Source organism: Triturus cristatus, chromosome 4_1 (assembly GCF_964204655.1).
Source record: "Triturus cristatus chromosome 4_1, aTriCri1.1, whole genome shotgun sequence".
Taxonomy (NCBI): domain Eukaryota; kingdom Metazoa; phylum Chordata; class Amphibia; order Caudata; family Salamandridae; genus Triturus; species Triturus cristatus.
The window spans coordinates 413,760,998-413,780,811 of NC_140585.1; the positions used below are offsets into that span (position 1 = coordinate 413,760,998).

General features: G+C 44.4%; 1 protein-coding gene across 1 annotated transcript in view; it reads left to right on the top strand.

The window, feature by feature from the left end:
• LGR5 (leucine rich repeat containing G protein-coupled receptor 5) overlaps nucleotides 1–19,814 on the top strand; it is an 829,784-nt gene that overhangs the window by 718,866 nt on the left and 91,104 nt on the right. Inside the window, exon 16 of the mRNA XM_085652528.1 lies at nucleotides 10,779–10,924. Coding sequence (XP_085508654.1) covers nucleotides 10,779–10,924 — 146 coding nt within the window. The remainder of the gene's footprint in view (nucleotides 1–10,778; nucleotides 10,925–19,814) is intronic.

A 19,814-nucleotide genomic window follows, 5' to 3' on the forward strand; every position in this document is an offset into this window, starting at 1 on the left:
TTTTAAAGAGTATTTGGAGTCCCTTCCCTTTTCAAACATACTCCCAGCTAGGATATAAATGAAAAAAGATGTTAGTGATGGCCCATTACAGAGCGCTTTACTGCTGCTACGGTTTTCTGCTGCTCATTTGTTTTCCGCTTAAAAGAAAACACGGTTATCAGCATAAGGCTTCTTTTGACCAGAGTCTGGTGCTTCCCCCAGGATCATGAAGACCCCTGCCCTAGACAAAGACCGACTGACCTCATAACTGTGACTCAGGCACTTGTGCTTCTGAAACTGTACTTTGGTAGCGCTACCCTATGTGCGCCTCCCGAAAACGTCACTTGCTCCTCTTAAGGCCACTCTTAATTCTGCAGCCATGCTCCTCACGGGATCTTAAAAAAGTGACCACATCACCCCTGACGTACAGGTACCAAATTGGCTGCCACTGAGGCCTGAATGCATCTCAAAATCGCCTAAATGACTCAAAGCGTTGCACCACAACACTCCTTCTGACCTGGCCCAGAATCAGACTCCTTTCCGGTAGGCACAGATCCTCCTGAAGTATGAGATCCTTATTGCTCAAGCCACAAAAATTCAAGAAAAAGAAATTCTACTACTATTCCTTTTCTGAAAGGGCCCCTAATATCTGGAGCTTTCTCCCCACCGAGATTAGGTGTAACCCATCACATTCCTCTTGATGAAGGAAGTAAAAAAATTCCTATCTAACAAATTCCTCTCTTCTGAAGACTTATCCATGCCCCCACTGCTTGTCTGACACTGCCCTCTATTTTGTCGGCTGCCTTCTGTCACTCAGTAAACTGTCCGAGTCCTTGACCTATGTGTCATTTCACCCCGCTCTATATTCTACGCATTACTACCTCAGGGATAACTGTGCCTCTTGTCTCCTCACCCTGCATCCTCAACTACCTCAGTACTCTTTTTATATACTGCTGATAGCACTCGTTGTTTTACTGTCAATTTGTATGGCTACTTACCCTTTCATGTAACTCGGGTACTGCTGCTATTATGTCTTTATATCCCACTAGCCCTGGTGTACTATATGCTACTATTTTCTCTCTCTGTACCCCGTGTTACTGATTTCATTGCCTAACTCGTACAACACCAAGTTGCCTGAACTCCAGTGCTAAGATGCCCAGTGCATTCACCACTTTGGACTCTCCCCTCCCTTGCAACTCCCTTTCTTATCTACCTCAGACCTTATGCTCTCTTGTATCCTTCTGTCTTTTGGACTCTTCTTTCATACATTTGTTGCGGTGTAATTTTTATTGTAATATCAGCACGTGCTGCTATTTTGCACCATATACCATTGTACATCATTTGTATTTTTACCGTTACTATATATATTTTCGTGTACCCTTTTAGTACCTGGTGTGACTAGTGTTATGCTTATTTTTACCATTACTATATTTATCTCTATGTCCCCACTTTGTACATTGTTATTATTGTTGTGCTTTCCCTGTAAAGCGCTATGATACCTTCGGGTCAAGTTTGCGCTTCATAAAACTCACAAATAAATAAAATAAATAAATAAATATTTTCTTGTGATCGTATTATGGCCACCAAATCTAAAATAAAGAGATCATATTCCCCTTCTGGACTTGCCCGCATTAGCCTCAACCCTCCTCTAAGAACCCACAAATACTGAGCCCTTTCAGCCTACCAAGGAACCTTAATCAGTGACAACTGTTGTAGTTTCAGATTGGGCTCCATTAGAATGGCCTAATCTCTTTTTACTAAGACACACCCTCTCTTAACAGCTACCCTATGCTTTTCAAAAGAACTCAAAGATGACAAAAACCTTGTATAGGTCAAAACCAATTACCTCAGTTCACCATAAACAAAATGTGTTTTACACATCACCCTGTATGGAAATGACAATTTCATGATCCAGTTCTCAAATATGACCCCCACTTCTGGAGTACATTATTTGATACCCTGAAGGCCATAAATGCTTCCACTGTGTCTAGAGATGTTAACAAGGATACCGTACCTATTATCCTTTCTGCCTACGATACCACTAGATTACCATTCCTACACTCTACTTCCGGGAATCAAATCAAAAAGTATAATGATAGCCTAAACCAAGGTAGGCTGAATCATAACCTGGAACGATCCTACTCCTAAACTGACCCAGACTGAAATGCTTCAAGGATAAAACACACAGTCCTCCTAGTAGCCACCACCTCCCCATGATACAGACTTCCTTTGTCAGATAACCGCCCAGTCCAGCCCAGCTATAGCAGGACACCACCACATATACTGACTCTCTGAAAAAGTACTTGGCCAGCCATAGGAGTGATTCATATGAGAGATGTGATTACACATCTTATACTTCTTTAGAGCCAATAAATACCCAATAGAGCACATATGTATTATCTACTCTTTAAAACATACTGCTTCACATGCATGATGATGCAACGTCCACAAACCACACTCTTCGTCTCTCTCCAGCAAGCACTACCCTCAAACCCCAGTCAGATGTCACTCAACACACATGCTTCTAAAGAACCCAACTCACACCAACTCCAATGCTTCATTGCACATTTCCTCAATTGCACACACCCAGATTCTCTGTAATTATAAATCCAACAATTCATGCTGTTACCACAATCTTCATAACTAATGGTCTTAAACACAATCAAAGATCAGTATGCCCAAGCAGCCTTAAATGAATCACCGCCTCTCAACATAGTGGCCCATCTTTTTCCCAAAGATTCCACCACAGCACCTCTGGCTAGTGAGCCTTGAGCCCCAGCTGTGCCTGCCCCCTTAGGGGAAAAGACACCGACCTTCGTTGACATAATGGCGACAATTCAGGGGGTTCATTCTTGAGAGCAAAATAGACTCCATCTCAACTGATGTTACATTGATGAGAGCTGATCTCTGTACTATGGGGTTTAAGGAGGCAGAAAATTCGATAGCCACCCTTATGACAAAAACTAAGATTTTGAAAGGTCAACTTAAGGAATTGTGATCAACTACTACTGTTCTAGAGGCCAGACTGGAAGATTTCAAGGAATGCTCCAGAAGGAACAATCAATATTCGTATAATAGGAATTCCTGAAAGGTCAGAGGGGCCTGCAGTCGACCTGTTTGTAGAGGACCTCATACTCAAACAGCTACAGCCCCGTGGCTACTCAAACTATTTTTCTGTCGAGCATGCCCATTGAGTTCCTGGCATTCCACGAAAGCCGAGTGCACCACCGTGTCCCATAATAGCACGCATCTTTAATTACCGTCACACCAATGTCATACTGCAGGTCACCTGTAGTGCATCACCAGTCAAGTATGACAATGTCACCATCACCTTCTTTCCGGACTTACATAACATGTTCAAAGGCTACGACGTAGTTTTTTTGAAGTAAAAAAAGTCCTGAGAGAATGTGTAATAAAATACTCTATGATTTTCCTGGCCAAGTTGCGAGTGGTGGCAGACGGAAAAACCTGGTACCTCAATGCTCCTAACGATGTATGGGACTGTTTGGATGTCTGGCTGGAGAGCGGTTGGAGGCGCTGAGAATCCCTCACAATCTGGAGGGTGACATAAATCGAGCACCCCGGACAGTTTGTGGGAATCGGGAGATCAGTGACAATGGCATGGACCACAATAGTTACAGATGCCTTGCTGGGCACCTCATGAGTCTAAGGTTGGATCTGGGTCACTGAGGCACTCCGTAGCCTGTTAATTAGACATTTGTATAGTACAACACCGCTATCAAGGTCACCTGAACACTCACCTCTGGCTTCTTTGGACTGCGCCTACCGCTAATGGGGGCGATAGTCCTCTATATGATGGTAAACACTGTGGTAACAATTTCTCCTTGTTATGTATGGAGGGGCGGTTGGGCGACAGCTTGGTGGAGAACACAACCTCCTACAGTTTGTAATATGTATTGGGGCTACAGTCGCTCTGCAGAGTTAGGCAGGCAGTTCTAAGATCATCATGCAGGGAGGCAGGAAGGAAGCTCTGGGAAGGGGTTTTAGTTTTTTTTGTTTTATCAGTTTATTTGTGGCATCCTATCACTGACACCAGAGCCGCACATGCAGTGCACACTCTTGTCTAGCTCTTTGGTTGTCCCTAATATTGGAGGGGATCCCGCTCTACTTCACGTACATATACTTCTATGGCCTCCAAGGTAGACTCACCCTCACCTCTACTATTTTACTATTCCGCCCACTGTCCCAGGGGTGGGCTTGGATTCCGGCCCCATTGTCCGAATATCCATGGCTGACACATTAGCGATTCCTAGCTTCAAACTCTTTTCCTAGAACGTTAACTGGTTAGGTGATAAAATGAAATGAGTAGTGCTACAATACCTTAAGAGGCAATCTCCTGATGTGGTTCTCCTTCAAGAGACACACCTTCAGAGTAACAACTATCATGCACTGGACAGATGGGGGTACAAAATGGTTGCCCAATCGGTTATACAACAGGCTCCAGAGGGGTTGGTATCCTCATGCGCAAGTCACTGCCGTTTATCATACAGAACACCTGGTCTGATGCATACAGGAGATATGTGGCACTCTTTGGACAGTGGGAGGCCAATATGCACAACATTATCTCACTCTGCATACCCCCACACATTCATGATGCAGCATCCTCTGACCTTAGCGCACTCCTCTGTCAGAGGGCTGCTTCTTACTGGGAGGTGATTTCAATACAGCCCTTTGCAACACCAATGACAGTTGGCCTCAAGTCCTCTCGTCTGCCCTTGGCAGGCTTTATAGCAGCACGAAACCTTGTCGACATATGGTGGGCATTTGACCCCGCAGCACAACAATACACATTCCATTTGTGAGCCTATGGTACCCTCTCGCGTATCAACTACATACTCACATTACCTCACCAGATTCCTCACTTTCGGGAGGTTTGTCATCACGTCTGGGGAATCTCTGATCATTCCCTGATCTGGGCAATCTATGGTCAGAAGCAACAGCCTGCGAATTGTGCTTAGACCCTGGTATTTTAAGGTGCTCTGTATCTGTGAGGGCCTCAATGAGGCACCGGAGAAATATTTTGCTGAAACTAAGGGTTCTGTGACCTCATTGCAGACCCTGTGGGAGGCATACAAGAGGATTATAAGGAGCCACGGCCTGCCTCTCATAATGGGGCACAATAAGGAAAAGAGAGCCTGTTTAGAAATGCTTGAAGGGAAATTCAGAAATTAGAAGCCCAGCTTCCTGAACTTGAGCTCAGGACATGCAACATACCTTATCCCTGAAACAAAAGGAATACTGAGATACTTCAACGGACGCTGCAAGTGCCAGCTGCCGCACAACCCAGCACTGCCTCTATGAGGTGGGCAGCAGGACTGGGAAGTTCCTGGCCTGACAGAAGGGAAAAAGCAAGCCGGTGGCTGCCCAAGATACCGAATGATTTGAGCGAACATCTTAAGATAGGCAGGATGTGGCCAATGCCTTTGCAGCCTACTACGCTCATCTATACTAGCCGGCACTCACAACCACGGCTGAGGAGTCATGTGAGCTACTATCAGATATCCGGCTACCAAATCTTCCTCAGGCAGATAGGGCACTCCTGGAGCAGGAATTTATGGAAAGCGAAGTGACACACGCTATTCAGGACTTTAACCCCGGAAAGACAGTCGCCCAAATGGCCGAACTATAGAGATTTACAAGCTTACTGCTTTAAAGGTCACTCCCCACCTACTCGGAATGTTCCTTAGGTGCCACAAGTCTGGCGTCTTGCCCAAGGATCAGCGGTTGGCTACTATAGTCTGCATTCTCAAAGAGGGCAAACTGCCATAAAATTGTGACTCTTAGTGGCCCATTTTGCTGTTCAGTTCAGAGGTGAAAATGTTAGCAAAACTCTTGGCCACATGACTAATACATGTGGTTCGGATGCTGGTTCATCAGGACCAATCCGGCTTCATGCCAGGAACCTCACTTAACTGGAGACCCTTGTGCTTTCCCTCGATGCACGAATAGCCTTTGACACAATTGAGTGGCCTTTTAATGTTTGAAGTTCCTGAGAAACTAGGATTCGGGCCCCCCTTTAATGTCATGGATACAGCTCTTAATCACTGACCCCCTGGCCCAAGTGACAGTGAATGGAGGCACACCCCCAGTGTTGCAGCTCCAGCGAGGCACAAGACAGGATTGTCCACTTTCCCCCTTAATCTTCGCTCTAGTTTTGGAGCCGTTGGCTGCCTGGGTTAGAGCGACCCCCTGATCAGAAGAGTCAGATGGACTGCAGACTGGGAAGACAGGATCTTCCTTTATGCAGACAACATCCTGCTCTATGTCGCTGACCCGACTTTTACCCTTGACAGAACAATGCACATATTCACTTTATTCCGCCGATATTACGGCTATTCCATTAATTGGAATAAGTCTTTGAACTATTTCCTGCATAGAAATGCACTGTGCACGCCCAGCGACTGTGCGGCTCGTGTTGTTACAGAAGGGTTCCACTGTTTGGGGATCTGCATTACCAGGAATCCCCCACCTTTCACACCCATAACCTTGAGCCACCTCTTGCATGCCTGCGGAGTGATGTTCAGCATTGGAGGACCCTGCATCTGTCACTTCTAGGGAAAGCCACCTTGTTTAAAAGGATAGCTATTTCTTCTTTTTTATAAGCGCTTCAAAATACAGCCTACACAGTCAAATTATCCTTTTTCCAAACGATTGAAAGTGAGACCAGCACGCTACTCTGGGATGGAGGGTCCCCCATGAACAGCCCATAAGAAGTTGACAAGGAACTGGTTTGATGGCAGTATTGCTCTCCCCGATGTACAAATATATTATTGCGTGGTGCAACTTGTCACCATTAACCATTGAGCCCATCTTCCAGAAGACGAACCAGCTTATCGAATGGATAGGAGAGCTATTCAACTAGGGGGATACCTCAGACCCATTTACGGGGGGTCTCTCACAAGCTCCTTCCCTAGTCCTACAGCAGTCCCACTTACCCTCTGGCATAATGAACTGAATGTTCTGGATTGGCGAGGCAAGATTACACAGGCTACTCCCCTGTGGGACACTGCACAGTTAGGTAACATTTCCATGCAAAAGGGCTTCAACAAGTGGGATCTAATTGGCCTGTCTATGGAGAGGGACCTGTGGACACATGAGGGAATGATTTCATTCGCAGACTTGCAAAGCGGGTACAAACTGGCGCCCACTGAAACCTACCAGTATCTACAAATATGCCACACCTTGCAAAAGGCACTGCAGGGGAGAGGACTTCCCTGAATCATCCAGCTCAAAGATAGATTACTAGACGAGCACATGCCCAGGAAATCGATCTCAGCCACTTGTCATAAATTGATAAATAACTCCCCTGATACCTTGACTCATTTGCGGGAACACTTGGAGTGTTATCTTGAGGACGATGAGTGACCTGATGCATTGGCGTCCCCTAGGTGGGTGGCCATAAGACCACGGTTCCGCATGGTGCAACTGAAAATCCTACATAGATGCTACTATGCATGCACTACTAGGTGAAGATGGGCAGGTCAGAGACCTCAATGTGTCTTTAGAAATGTGGACGGGAGGGGATGTTTTTTCACATGATCTGGAGCTGCCCAATACTTCTGCAGTATTGGGAATCAGTGGTTCCCTTTTTAAATAATATCTATGGGAGCGTTATGGGGGTATCTGCAAAGTGTTGCCTCCTAAATGTTTGGGATGCAACTGACCTTACACGTATCGACCACCTCTGGATGCCACTGGGGTTGATGGTGGCCAAACGCACTATAGGGTGAATGTGGAGAGCAGTGTTAGCACCATGCCTGAACAATTGGAAGGAAAATATACATGGATTGGTGCATGCTGGTGCATAGAGTGGTCTATGAAAGTAGGGGCTGTCTGAATAAATGGACCTAAATCTGGGGAAAATGGAATGAATATCAGTGTGATATATGTTCTCCAGTCTTAGGTACCAGTCATGATTTGTTTTTGTCAGGGAATGCCCAGATTTTGCTGTTGCTGCATGAATTGATGGGAGGTGGTAGGGGAGACCATGGGTTCCTGGAGACGGACGAGGGATGGTTACTGTATGCATATCTGTAATGTTTAAGTCATTGCTCTTATATTTGCTTTACTTGCAATAAAAAAGAATTAAAAAAATAAATCAGTTATCCGCAGAACCTCAAAAGATCTGCAAATGGATTCAGGACCACCAACTTACCCTAAAAGTGAAACATGTTCCAGGAACGGAGAGAACGATTGGGCGTATGCCTTCAGCAGAAAGTCAAGAGAATGTCACCTGTGGGAGGTAGATCCTCACCAACTGCCGAAGAGCATTCAAAGTTGGGAAAGTCCAAATCTATATTTGCGACTACCCTAAATGGCAAATGCTGATTCTATTCCAGCAGATACTTGCAGAGGGGATTTTGGGGGAATGCCTTTCATATGCATTCCCCCTATTATGTTAATACCCAGACTCATAAAACAAATGAAAAGGGAGCCATGTCGGATCATCCTGATAGCTCTAGAGTGGCCAAGACAATTCTGGTACACAGAGCTACTTCTTCTTTCAGAACAGCGGAAAATCCCAATCAGGCCAGTACCAGAAACCCTATCTATGAACAAGGGCCAAGTAATTCACACGACAACGGAGTCTCTCAGTTTATGATCCCGGATCCTGCCTACAATAAATTCCAACTCCTAAATATTTCTGGGGAATGCAAAAGCATCCTGGCCATAGCGGAGATAAAAAATGTAGCATATAAAGCAAAATGATACTATTTCTGCATATGGTGTTCTCATAACAGCATTCATCTGTTTTAATCTCTACCACAGCAGGGGTTACAATACTTATTGCAGCTGGCGTGTTCAAGCCTGTCCCACAATTCAGTGAAGGTCCACCTGGCGGTTATTTCACAATTCTGTAGATCTATAAACCATACACTCCGGTATAATAGATTAATTAAGCAATTTATGAAAGGTGCTTTTCAGAGCTTTCCTTCTGATTAGAAAACCACTCATCACTTGATAGTTAAATACATTTTTACCACAACTAATGAGAAGCCTCTGGGTGGAACTATAACATCTTTTCTGGAAAATAGCCTTCTGTTGGGCTCACTTCGGTAAGAAGAATCGGTGAAAGAGCCTTACATGCAATTCTAGGACTACAAGGTCCTTTTTGAGAACTAATCTACATTTCATTCCTTAGGTCCCTTTGGAATTTCACCTCAACGAACTGATAATTCTTAAAACCAGCGCAGAAATAAGACCACTTCATACCTTAGATTTCAGAAGATGCCTAAGGTTATATATAGAACATTTAGAAAATCTGATCTACTTTTTATAGCATTAACACCTCAGAGAAAGGGGCATGCGCTGTTAAGAAAAAGTATAGTCCGTTGGATATCACCGGCTATTGTTTTCTGTCATATAAATTCTCGACATCCTTTGAGTGGAAAAGTTTGAGCACACTCCATAAAGAGTGCAGCCACATTTACTGCCCTGTTTGCCGTGGTATCCCTACCCAACATTTGCAGGGCTGTTACATGGAGTAACAGGCACACGTTTACTAAACATTGCTGCCTTGATGCCACAACAAAAGATGATACAAAAGACACACAATTGATTGACGGAATGCAGAACAAATCAAAGCATTCACCCCCAGTCAAGAGATCTGGGTTAAATCCTTCACTCTTTTGCTCACCATGCCACCCCAGTTTAGACCTGGCCATATGCAAATAAGTCTTGACCCTGTGCCTCATGGGAACAGTCCAGCCCGAACTGCCAAGCCAGGTCCTCCCTGGACCGGAAACAAGCATGATCAGATTGATTTTAAAAGGAAACTAATGGTGATATAGCTTGAAAAATATCAAGTAAATAGGACTGGATCAAAAGCAAATAATGAACACCAGGAGTAAATAAGTTTACGAACATTAAGGATGAAGTTTGTGGAGTATCAGTAACACAAAAATTTAAGGCCAAGACTTTGATAACAAATTTTGTTTGTTCTACAGGTTAGAATGTTCTGATTCAGTGTTTACTCTAGACATTGCTGGTGTGAGAGTGACCAAATTGATAATTTATCATATAGATTCACAGCAGAGGACACTCCAACAACAATCTTAAAAGATTTCTGGGAATCACCTGAAGAAGAAACCAATGTTGTTTGAATAATATTTTTCTTCACAATTTTGAAAAGATAATCAACGATGGAGTGGATGAGAAATAGCATAGTCAGGGGTGAGGCATTTGCTGAGTGCTTGTCCTTTTCTTGCTACTAAGTCATGTTTCTTCTATTTTGAGTTTTGGGGCTCACAATTGCATTGTCACTGATGTTTTCTTAAGAAGAGCAATTCTGTCAAACGTTTCTGTTGCCTCCCAAGAGAAATTGTACATGTATACTCAGTGGAGCAATTGTGGTGAAAAATTAAGGGTGCACCTGAAGATTTCCTAGGTATTGTGGACTCAAATGTGCGCACTCAAATTACCAGATTGCATCATTTGAAATGGATGACGACCTGCGGTAGAATGAAAATCTTGTCTGGATGTTTTATGTATAATTATTTTACCCCATTTGTCTGGATTTTTTATGTATAATTATTTTAGGCCATTTTCTAGCAGAGGACTTGCATAGCTGTTAGTTAATAGCTAAAGGCCCAGATTAGGGCCATGAATTTCAGTTTTGGCCACAATGCTCCTTGATTTGCTTGTTATATTCAAACAAATTCTCATAGAGTAATTTCTTGCATGACTAAGTTTTGCACTTTATAATATCTATTTAAAAAGAACATATCTAATATCTAATGCTATATCGCTAGATTACATTCTTGCATTTTTTTATGTAGGTTAATAGAAATGGTATATGCCTATCAGTGTTGTGCATTTGAAGTTTGTAAAAGCACTTTCAAAGTTCCCAGTCAATGGAGCAACGATGATAATAGCACCACTGGCACTTTGAACTCGGGGAATATTGGAATGATGCATATTCAAGGTACGTCATTAATACACATTGTACGTAGACCACACACCTTTCTTTCAGAACCTCACTTATAATACTAGAATTATCATCTGCTCCAAAATCGACTATTGCCAAGTTGTTATGAATGGTGCAAAAAAGAAGCATGAAACGCTTCAAGTATTACATAATTCTGCACAGAGGGTATGTATTGTCTTCTCATGCCAGAACAGATTAATTGTAATCTGTCACCACTGTGCACAGCATAATATTGATCAGATATATAAAAGCCTTTAATTTGCAACCATCTTCAGAATCTTTGCTTGGCTAGTAAATGTGTGCTAGACCACTTACAAACCAAGAAAATATGAGATGACATGATTATGTCATGAGTTTGGTAATACTGTAATCTTGTGGAACAATGGAGAGATGTGTAGGTAAAGGAAACAATTATTATGTCTGTTCATACAGAGATTGAGCTAGGACAACATTTGGTAAGGTCAAAAAGTGTTGAATGATGGTTCCCTGCTCATTGTTGTTATAGTTAGTAACTGTTGCTGTAGACATTATACATGGAAAATAGTTTGCTGTTATGATGTCAGTTGATATTTCTTTTTCAATGTCTTCATAATTGTAGCTATGATCGTAGTACATTATTTCAAAGTTTAAAGTTCAGCAATTTGGAAAAGTAAATAAATGACTCAAAAAAGAAAGCATGGGATAGTGGCAATCGCAACTGCAACCTCATTCACTACAGCACATAACATCTGTGGGTGGGCATCTAAGCCCATAAAGAGAGCCTGTTGGGGCTGGTATTGGTTGTGCAAATTATGGAACCCACAACACCCTTATTTCCAGAGGCGCATGAGTAGTCCCAGCTCCAGTATATCCACATTAACTGATCACGTTGGCTTACTTGTTAATTGGTGGAGGAGGCAGGGAGCTGCAATGCAGGCCTTTTCTCATATGTTTATCTCCCAAGGTCCTGGCCCAGATGTGGGGCAAAAACTAAGAGATTCTTACAATATTTCCTCCCTACTGACGTGTACAAGGCAGCAGGGACGGCTGGCACGGCTCGTGAGAGGGCAGGGTGGGTGCGGGCTGCTTTAAAAAAGAAAATGCTGTGCCACCGCTGCCGGGTCCCGTGTCTTCTCTCCTGCTTGCCTGTGTCCGACTGCAGGTCGGAACAGGAAGCAGGTAGCCAGGCTCCCACCCCTAAGCCAGTCACAATGCTCCAAAGGAGCATTGTGATTGGTCTGAACGCCTTGACACGGCGCTCAGCCAGCGGCTGGAGAGGTGAGCATGTTCTCCATGCCGGCTGTAATGCAGCCTGCATGGAGAACAGGGGAGTGCGCATGACTGTTTTGGGTAGCCCGAGAGTGCCAACCAAACAGTCACTGCACACTGCCACAGGAGTGTTCTACCACTCCTCCCCTGCAGCTCCGCCCTGCCCCCTCACGCACTGCCTCAGAAGTAGTGAAAAATAAAATGAGAACATTGGGTTATTATCATTAAATTTTTTCCTTTCCTAGCTGCTCCTGGCAGTGGGGTGACGCTCCTCCTCTTTAGCAGAGGAGCCGCCACTGCAGGGCAGTCCATTCAAGCAGCAGACGAGATGTGTAAGGCACATGTTCCTAATCTCGTCTTGAGCCCTACGTTCCAAAAGGGAGTTAGGTGGTTGTAGTGTCATAAATATCATTAACAACCCCAATGGCGGCAATCACACGGACACTGTCATATGTCTCTTTCTAAGTTTAGAGAGTTATCAAGGTATTAGTGCCTTGTGGGTGCATTCAGGGGTTTATTTTTCAATGTGCTGCGTTGTCCTTATTTCACGCTGGGGGGGGGCACAAGGGTGACATAACACTAAGGTGAGATTTATCAAGCCACACAAGGCCACCTTGCGTGGCCAAGTATGGCTTGGTAAATCTGGAGTAACGCAACGCAGCGCAAATCGCTGCGTTGCATTACTCTGCCCCATTGAGGTGTTCCATGGGTTGAGCATGGGTGTTGCCACGCATCCACCCATGGATTCTGGCGCATTCCCAGATTACCAACACTGGTAAACCTGGCAATTCATCAATATGCTGCACCTCACAAGAGGAGGCGCAACAAGGAGAAATTTCTTTATTTCTCCTCTTTGGGTCGTCTTTCTAAGTGTGCTGCCTTCTCCAGCACACTTAGAAAGAGGAAATGCCTCTGAGGATTGTTTTTGTGCAGGAGGGTGCCCCTTCCTGCACAAAAGAAACCTTGCCTACAACGCAGGCAACCTTACACCACAGAGCAAGGGTACTTGCTTTGGCTCTAGGCACCCAAAAGGGCCCCAGCACAAGGCAAGGACATCAATGTGCTGTATAATGTTAATTCTCCAGTATTGGGGTGTCTTTCATAGATTCACATGCTTGAATATTCCCCGTCGTCAAAGTGGGATTCCCACGGTACATAACATAGCAATGTAGTAATAACATAAGCCTAATAGGCATAAAAGAAAGTAAAAACCATAGAGTTTTTATGGATAGACAACTTGTCACATCTATAACATATTACTGTCATTATGTTTTAGTCCAAAATCCAGCCAATCAGGCGTTTGCACCCTCTAGAACCCTCTCCCCAGAGGCTCAGGCCCTCAGATTTGCTACCGCACGTCGTGTGAAGGGAGTCTCCCTGAGCTTGCTCAGTTTTTCTTCTCATATCTCCTCAGAAGATTACCTCTATGATGTCTACATCCAAGAAAACCCTCTTCAGACCTTGTGGAAGTTGTGGTAAACTGAGGCTTCATTCTGAAGACCCTCACAAGAAATGTATTTATTGCTTATATCCTGAACATCAGGTAAAGGATTGTACATTTTGTAAAACCTTTTCTCAGAAAACTTTAAAGGACAGAGAAGGGCGTCTCTTTCTGTGTCTACAGAAGTTGAAGACTTCAGAAAATCCTCTTTCAGATGTGGAGAGTGTGTCTTCAATCAAAACTGCTCCCTCCTTGAAGAGAACAAGTGACTCTCAGAAGGTTTCTCCAAGACCTAAAGTGGTGAAGAAACATCATGTTGATAAGCCCACTACCCAACCTTCAACTTCAAAAGGGGTGATTTCCCCCCCAGGAGTCTATCTGAATCCTTTACGCCCCCAAGATCTGATTCTCAGGCGTCAAAGACTCCATCTGCGCAGTTTTTACCTCAGAAACTGCCTCTCTCTTCTACGAGCTCATCAACGCTTTGTCCGTCGACGAGAGTTGCCGTCGTCGCATCTACGTCGACGACTTCGACCTCTATGTCTATGAAGCCGGCTATGATCCTGTCATCGGGGTCTTCACCGTCGATGTTGGTATCTGTTAAGGTGAGACCCATTTAGTCTACAGTGCCTTAACTTCGTCGACGACGGCAAGCAAACATAGAAAAAAGCATACGTCGTCGACGGTGGCTTCGTCGTCGACGGTGGCTTAGTCGTCGACAGTGATCTCGTCATCGACGGTGGCCTCGTTGTCGACGGTGGCTTCGTCGTCGACGGTGGCTTCGTCGTCGACGGTGGCTTCGTCATCGACGGTGGCTCAACGACGATTTTCATCGTCAGCAACAACGGCTACGACTCCATCTCAAGATCTGATACCACTAAGGGCTTCAAGCTCTTTGCTTCAACGACGACATTCCTCTTTGGATACCCTAATGCCAATTAAAGCTCCTTCTCAGCCTCCGGAGGTGCTTTTTTCATCTGACGATGAGGAATCCGAGGATGATAGATCTCGGGCTGCTCGCAGTCCATCTGAACTTCTACTTAAGTGTCAGGAATCTGATGATGATGATCTTGACGACTTACAAGAGGACGATTTCTCTACTTGTGACACACACCCGGCTCCAGAACTTCCTATGGCACAACTGCCGTTAAGTCTTATTTCCAACCTTCAATATATGTTGGATGATTGCAACCGCCGTTTTTTACGTTCTGTGCAGACTTTTCCAACGGTGCAGATACCTCCACAGCCTTTTTCAAATAAGTAAACAGTGGTCACACCTACGTCGGCGACAAGAGTTCAACATCTTGCAGTTCCTCAAATCATAGAGGAAGACGTTGTCTACGAGCAGGATGATGACGGTGACAAAGAAGAAGGTGAGCTGGATGATGGTTCCCTTCTTTCTGAATGGGACAACTATCAAATACAAACGCCATCTCCTGCTGATCCAGCTCCTTTGGATTCTCCACTTGTCGACATTGGTGGTTTTCATTTGCTTATGGAAAGAGCAGCTAAAAGATTCCACCTTCCTATGACCACCAGGGAGGAAGATTGTTTCCTATATGATTTTAAGGATCATCCTCAAAAACAGGTTCGTTGCATTCCAATTATCGATTTTATCTGGCAAGAAGGCCTCAAGCTGATGCAAACTCCTAACTCCATTCCAGCTATCCTTCCTAGGATAGATAAAAAATACAAAGCCCCTCCAAATTCTCCTGCTTGTCTAATTTCGCAAACAAAGCCTGATTCCATCATTACTCAGGCAGCTCAGCGTCGATCCAGAAACCCATCGTCTCCTTTGTCTGCACCACCAGATCGAGAAGGTTGACCCCTGGATGGTATAGGAAAGACATTTTCAACTATGGCCGCGACTACAGTAAGTGCGGCCAATTCTTTAGCGATCCTGGGCCGTCAAATGTGGTCAGACATTTCATCTCTTATTGACCTTATGCCTGAAACATCTAGGCCAGAAGCATTAAAAATTCTCCAAGAGGGGGAAAGAATTTCCTCGGAAATTATCGATTGCGCTATTGATGTATCCTCTACTGGCTTCCGTCTTTTGGCTGGTGCAGCAGTCCTCAGGCGTCAGGGCTGGTTACGGGCCACGTCTTTCCGTCAGGAGGTACAGACAAAAATACTGGACATGCCTTACGACGGTGAATCATTGTTTGGCCAGCATATAGACGATGCCGTTCAAACAATTAAAAAGGACACTGACACTGCTCGTGCTCTTGGGTCTTTGCAATTCAAAAGCCAACCTTTTCGAGGCGCAAGAGGTCGTGGTTCCTCTTCTTCCTTTCGAGGAAATTTGAATCAGTACAGACAAAGTCAAAACCGCTACTCCTCCCAGAATCAACAGTCATATAGGCAACAGCATTCTTCCACCCACAGGCAATACAGAGGAACATCCTCTTATAGAGGAAAGGATTACTCACCACACACCGTCGCAAAATCCTCCCGCTTTTTCAAAACTTGGAGGTCGAATCTCCCACTTCTACTCCAAATGGTCACAAATTATTACTGATCAATGGGTTCTAGATATTGTGCGCAGGGGACACGCATTGGAATTCGTAAAGATTCCTCCCAATACTCCACGAGAGGTCACCCCCCTGCACACCTAAAAGAACTCTTGAATCAGCTGAAAATTTTATTAAGAAAGGGCGTGATCGAAGTGGTGCCAAAACTACACAAGGGCAAGGGGTTCTATTCAAGGTTCTTCCTCATACAGAAAAAGTCGTGAGAATGGCGTCCCATTTTGGATCTACGTGCTCTGAACAAATACATCAAGACACAAACCTTTCGCATGTTGTCCCTTCAAGAAGTACTCCCTTTTCTATCCCAAAGAGAGCTTATGACAACTTTAGATCTTCAAGATGCTTATTTTCATCTTCCCATACTGCCGAGGCACAGAAGATTTCTCAGATTCAGAGTGGCCGGAAAGGATTTCCAATTCAAGGTCCTGCCATTCAGCCTTCGTTCCGCTCCATGAGTTTTTACAAAGGTCCTTGCACCGGTGTCAGCTTACCTTCGTCTACAAGGAGTGCAAATCTTTCCATACGTAGACGACTGCCTACTGAAGGCAAAGTCATTCGAACTGGCATCCAAACAAACTCTTTTATGCAGGTCCCTCTTCCAATCTCTGAGTCTCACATTAAACATGGGAAAATCTCAGTTTCTCCCGGCTCAAAACAGACTGTTCTTGGGAGCCATTCTAGATATCAGGCAAGGGAAAGCTTTTGTGTCGGACAAAAGACGTCAACGTCTTCGCAATCTGGCAACTTCTATCCATCTAAAAGAGTTCGTTTCTGTCCGACAGTTGAAATCTTTCAAATGAGACCTGTCCAGGAGGAATTGGACAAACAATGGGCTCAAGTCTCAGGAACTTTCAATGACTTAGTCAGAGTCACACATCGACTAAAAAGAGCTCTTTTATGGTGGACTCACGAAGAAAATATCTCCTCAGGACGTCTGTTTGTGACGGACATCCACTATTCACCCTCACGACCGATGCATCTCTCAAGGGTTGGGGCGCCCACTTACAAGGACTGACTGTGAAAGGCAAGTGGTCCGAAAAACAAAAGACAAGACACATCAACCTTTTAGAGTTACTGGCCTTTTTTCTGGCTCTGAAAGCTTTCTGAACCATCATTCAAGGAAGCACGGTGTTGATCCGTACAGACAACACAATGTGCATGCACTACATCAACAAACAGGGAGGCACAAGGTCCATCTTGTTGTCCCTTCAGGCTCAACAAATTTGGAATTGGGCGATTCAACATCACATCGTCCTCACAGCAGTTCATGTTCCGGGAGCGTCGAACAATCTTGCGGATTCCCTAAGCAGATCGACCACGACCAATCACGAATGAGAATTACACCAACCCACTCTGGATCACATTTTTTAACTATGGGGTCCCCCAAATCTGGATCTGTTCGCAACATATCTGAACCGCAAATGCCTGTTCTACGCAAGTTGGCTTCCCCAACCAAGGCTATGCGGGAATGCCTTTTGATGAACTGGTCAAAAATATATGCTTACGCTTTTCCACCAATACCTCTAGTCCCCAAGGTTCTGCAGAAAATGAGGAAAGGACCCTGTCACATTATTCTGATGTTCCCCGGTGGCCTCGACAAATCTGGTTCACGGAACCACTGCTCCTGTCTCAGTGCGACCCGATCATTCTTCTCCCTCTTCCAAATCTTTTGACCATGGAACACCGCCAAATTTGTTATCCCGATCCTGCATCTCTACGTTTAGCGGCTTGGAACCTGAGCACTATGAATTTGTAAATTTGGACATTCCTTTAGATTGCAGAGAAGTCTTGGCTAAGGCTAGAGCACCTTCAACGGTGAAAACATATAAACTCAAATGGAAAAGATTCTGTCCATGGTGCAATGAAGCTCAAGTACATCCTATATATTCCAAGACAGAACAACTTTTGCCTTTCTTTTTGCACCTAGTGAAATCAGGCCTCTCATACTCTACCCTTAAGTTTTTCCTAGCAGGAATCTCACGATTCCGAAAAGATGGCTCTAACTCACTTTACTCGTCAAGAGTAATTCAACAATTTTTCAAGGTTCTTTTTCAAATGTTTCCTCCGATACGTCGGCCACCTCCACCTTGGCATCTAAACATTGAATTGGCACAGCTCATGAAACCACCATTTGAGCCAATCCATAAGGTCAGTCTCAAATATGTTACTTGGAAGGCTTCTCTACTCCTGGCTCTTACTTCCTCCCGCCGGGTTAGTGACTTGCAGACGTTTACTACTAAACCACCTTTTCTTCAATTTACTAAAGACTCTGTCCTGCTCCGCACCAATCCGGCCTTTATCCCCAAGGTGCCATCGGATTTCCACCTCAATGAGCCGGTTGTTTTAAAAAAAAAAATTCCAAATCCTCAAACTCCCACGGAGAAAACGCTTCATTCTTTGGATGTCAAGAGATGTCTCAAATTTTACCTTCAGAGAACAGATACTTTTCGTAGGAATGACCAACTCTTTGTAGCTTACGGACGGATGCGAAAGGGTCATCCGGTCACCAAACAAACCATAGCACGCTGGATATCTTCTACTATTGCTTTTTGCCATCAACAAGCGGGAAAACCACTTACATCAAACGTTCTAGCGCATTCCACCAGGAAGGTTTCTTCTTCTACTGCGCTATTTGCTGGGGTGCCTCTTCAATACATCTGCAGAGCTGCAACATGGTCCAGCAGACACACCTTTACGAGACACTACTGTCTGGATGCTGCAGACAACACGGACATGGCTGTGGGACAGGCAGTCCTTCGTAATCTTTTTTAAATAAGGTGGGCCTCTGATGCTTCCCTCCTCCTGTATACAAGGTACATTTATTATGTATTTATGTATATATTATATTGTATATGCCTATAGTCTTTTGCACTGGGTATTGCTATTGCTTTGATTCTTATGTACCTTGTATTATTCTGATATCACTGCTCACTACTCTTATTCAAGCATGTGAATCTATGAAAGACACCCCAATACTGGAGAAGAACAAAAGTTACTTACCTGTAAACTGTGGTCCTCCAGTATTGGTGTCTTTCATAGATTCACATGCGACCCACCCACCTCCCCTCAGAGGCTCCCATCATGTATTTGACTCTTATATCACACTTGTGCTATGACTATCTGAGGGCCTGAGCCTCTGGGGAGAGGGTTCTAGAGGGTGCGGACGCCTGATTGGCTGGATTTTGGACTAAAACATAATGACAGTAATATGTTATAGATGTGACAAGTTGTCTATCCATAAAAACTCTATGGTTTTTACTTTCTTTTATGCCTATTAGGCTTATGTTATTACTACATTGCTATGTTATGTACCGTGGGACTCCCACTTCGACGACGGGGAATATTCAAGCATGTGAATCTATGAAAGACACCAATACTGGAGAACCACAGTTTACAGGTAAGTAACTTTTGTTCATACTGCACATTCCTGCCCTTTCCCTTTGCTGCATGAAAGTTTGATAAATATGTCCCCCAGTGCCTACTGCCTGTGTTCAAGTGTGGTAGACCACCTGGCGCTTGGGCTGTTTGTCCATTTGCATGTGCATCAGCCATCTCACCCTCTGCATGTCTACTTGGTCCTACTCATGCCGGCACGTTATTTGTAGCATCACCTCAGGGGAGGCAACAGTGGCTATGAAGGGGGCTATGGAAGGGCACAACATTCAAC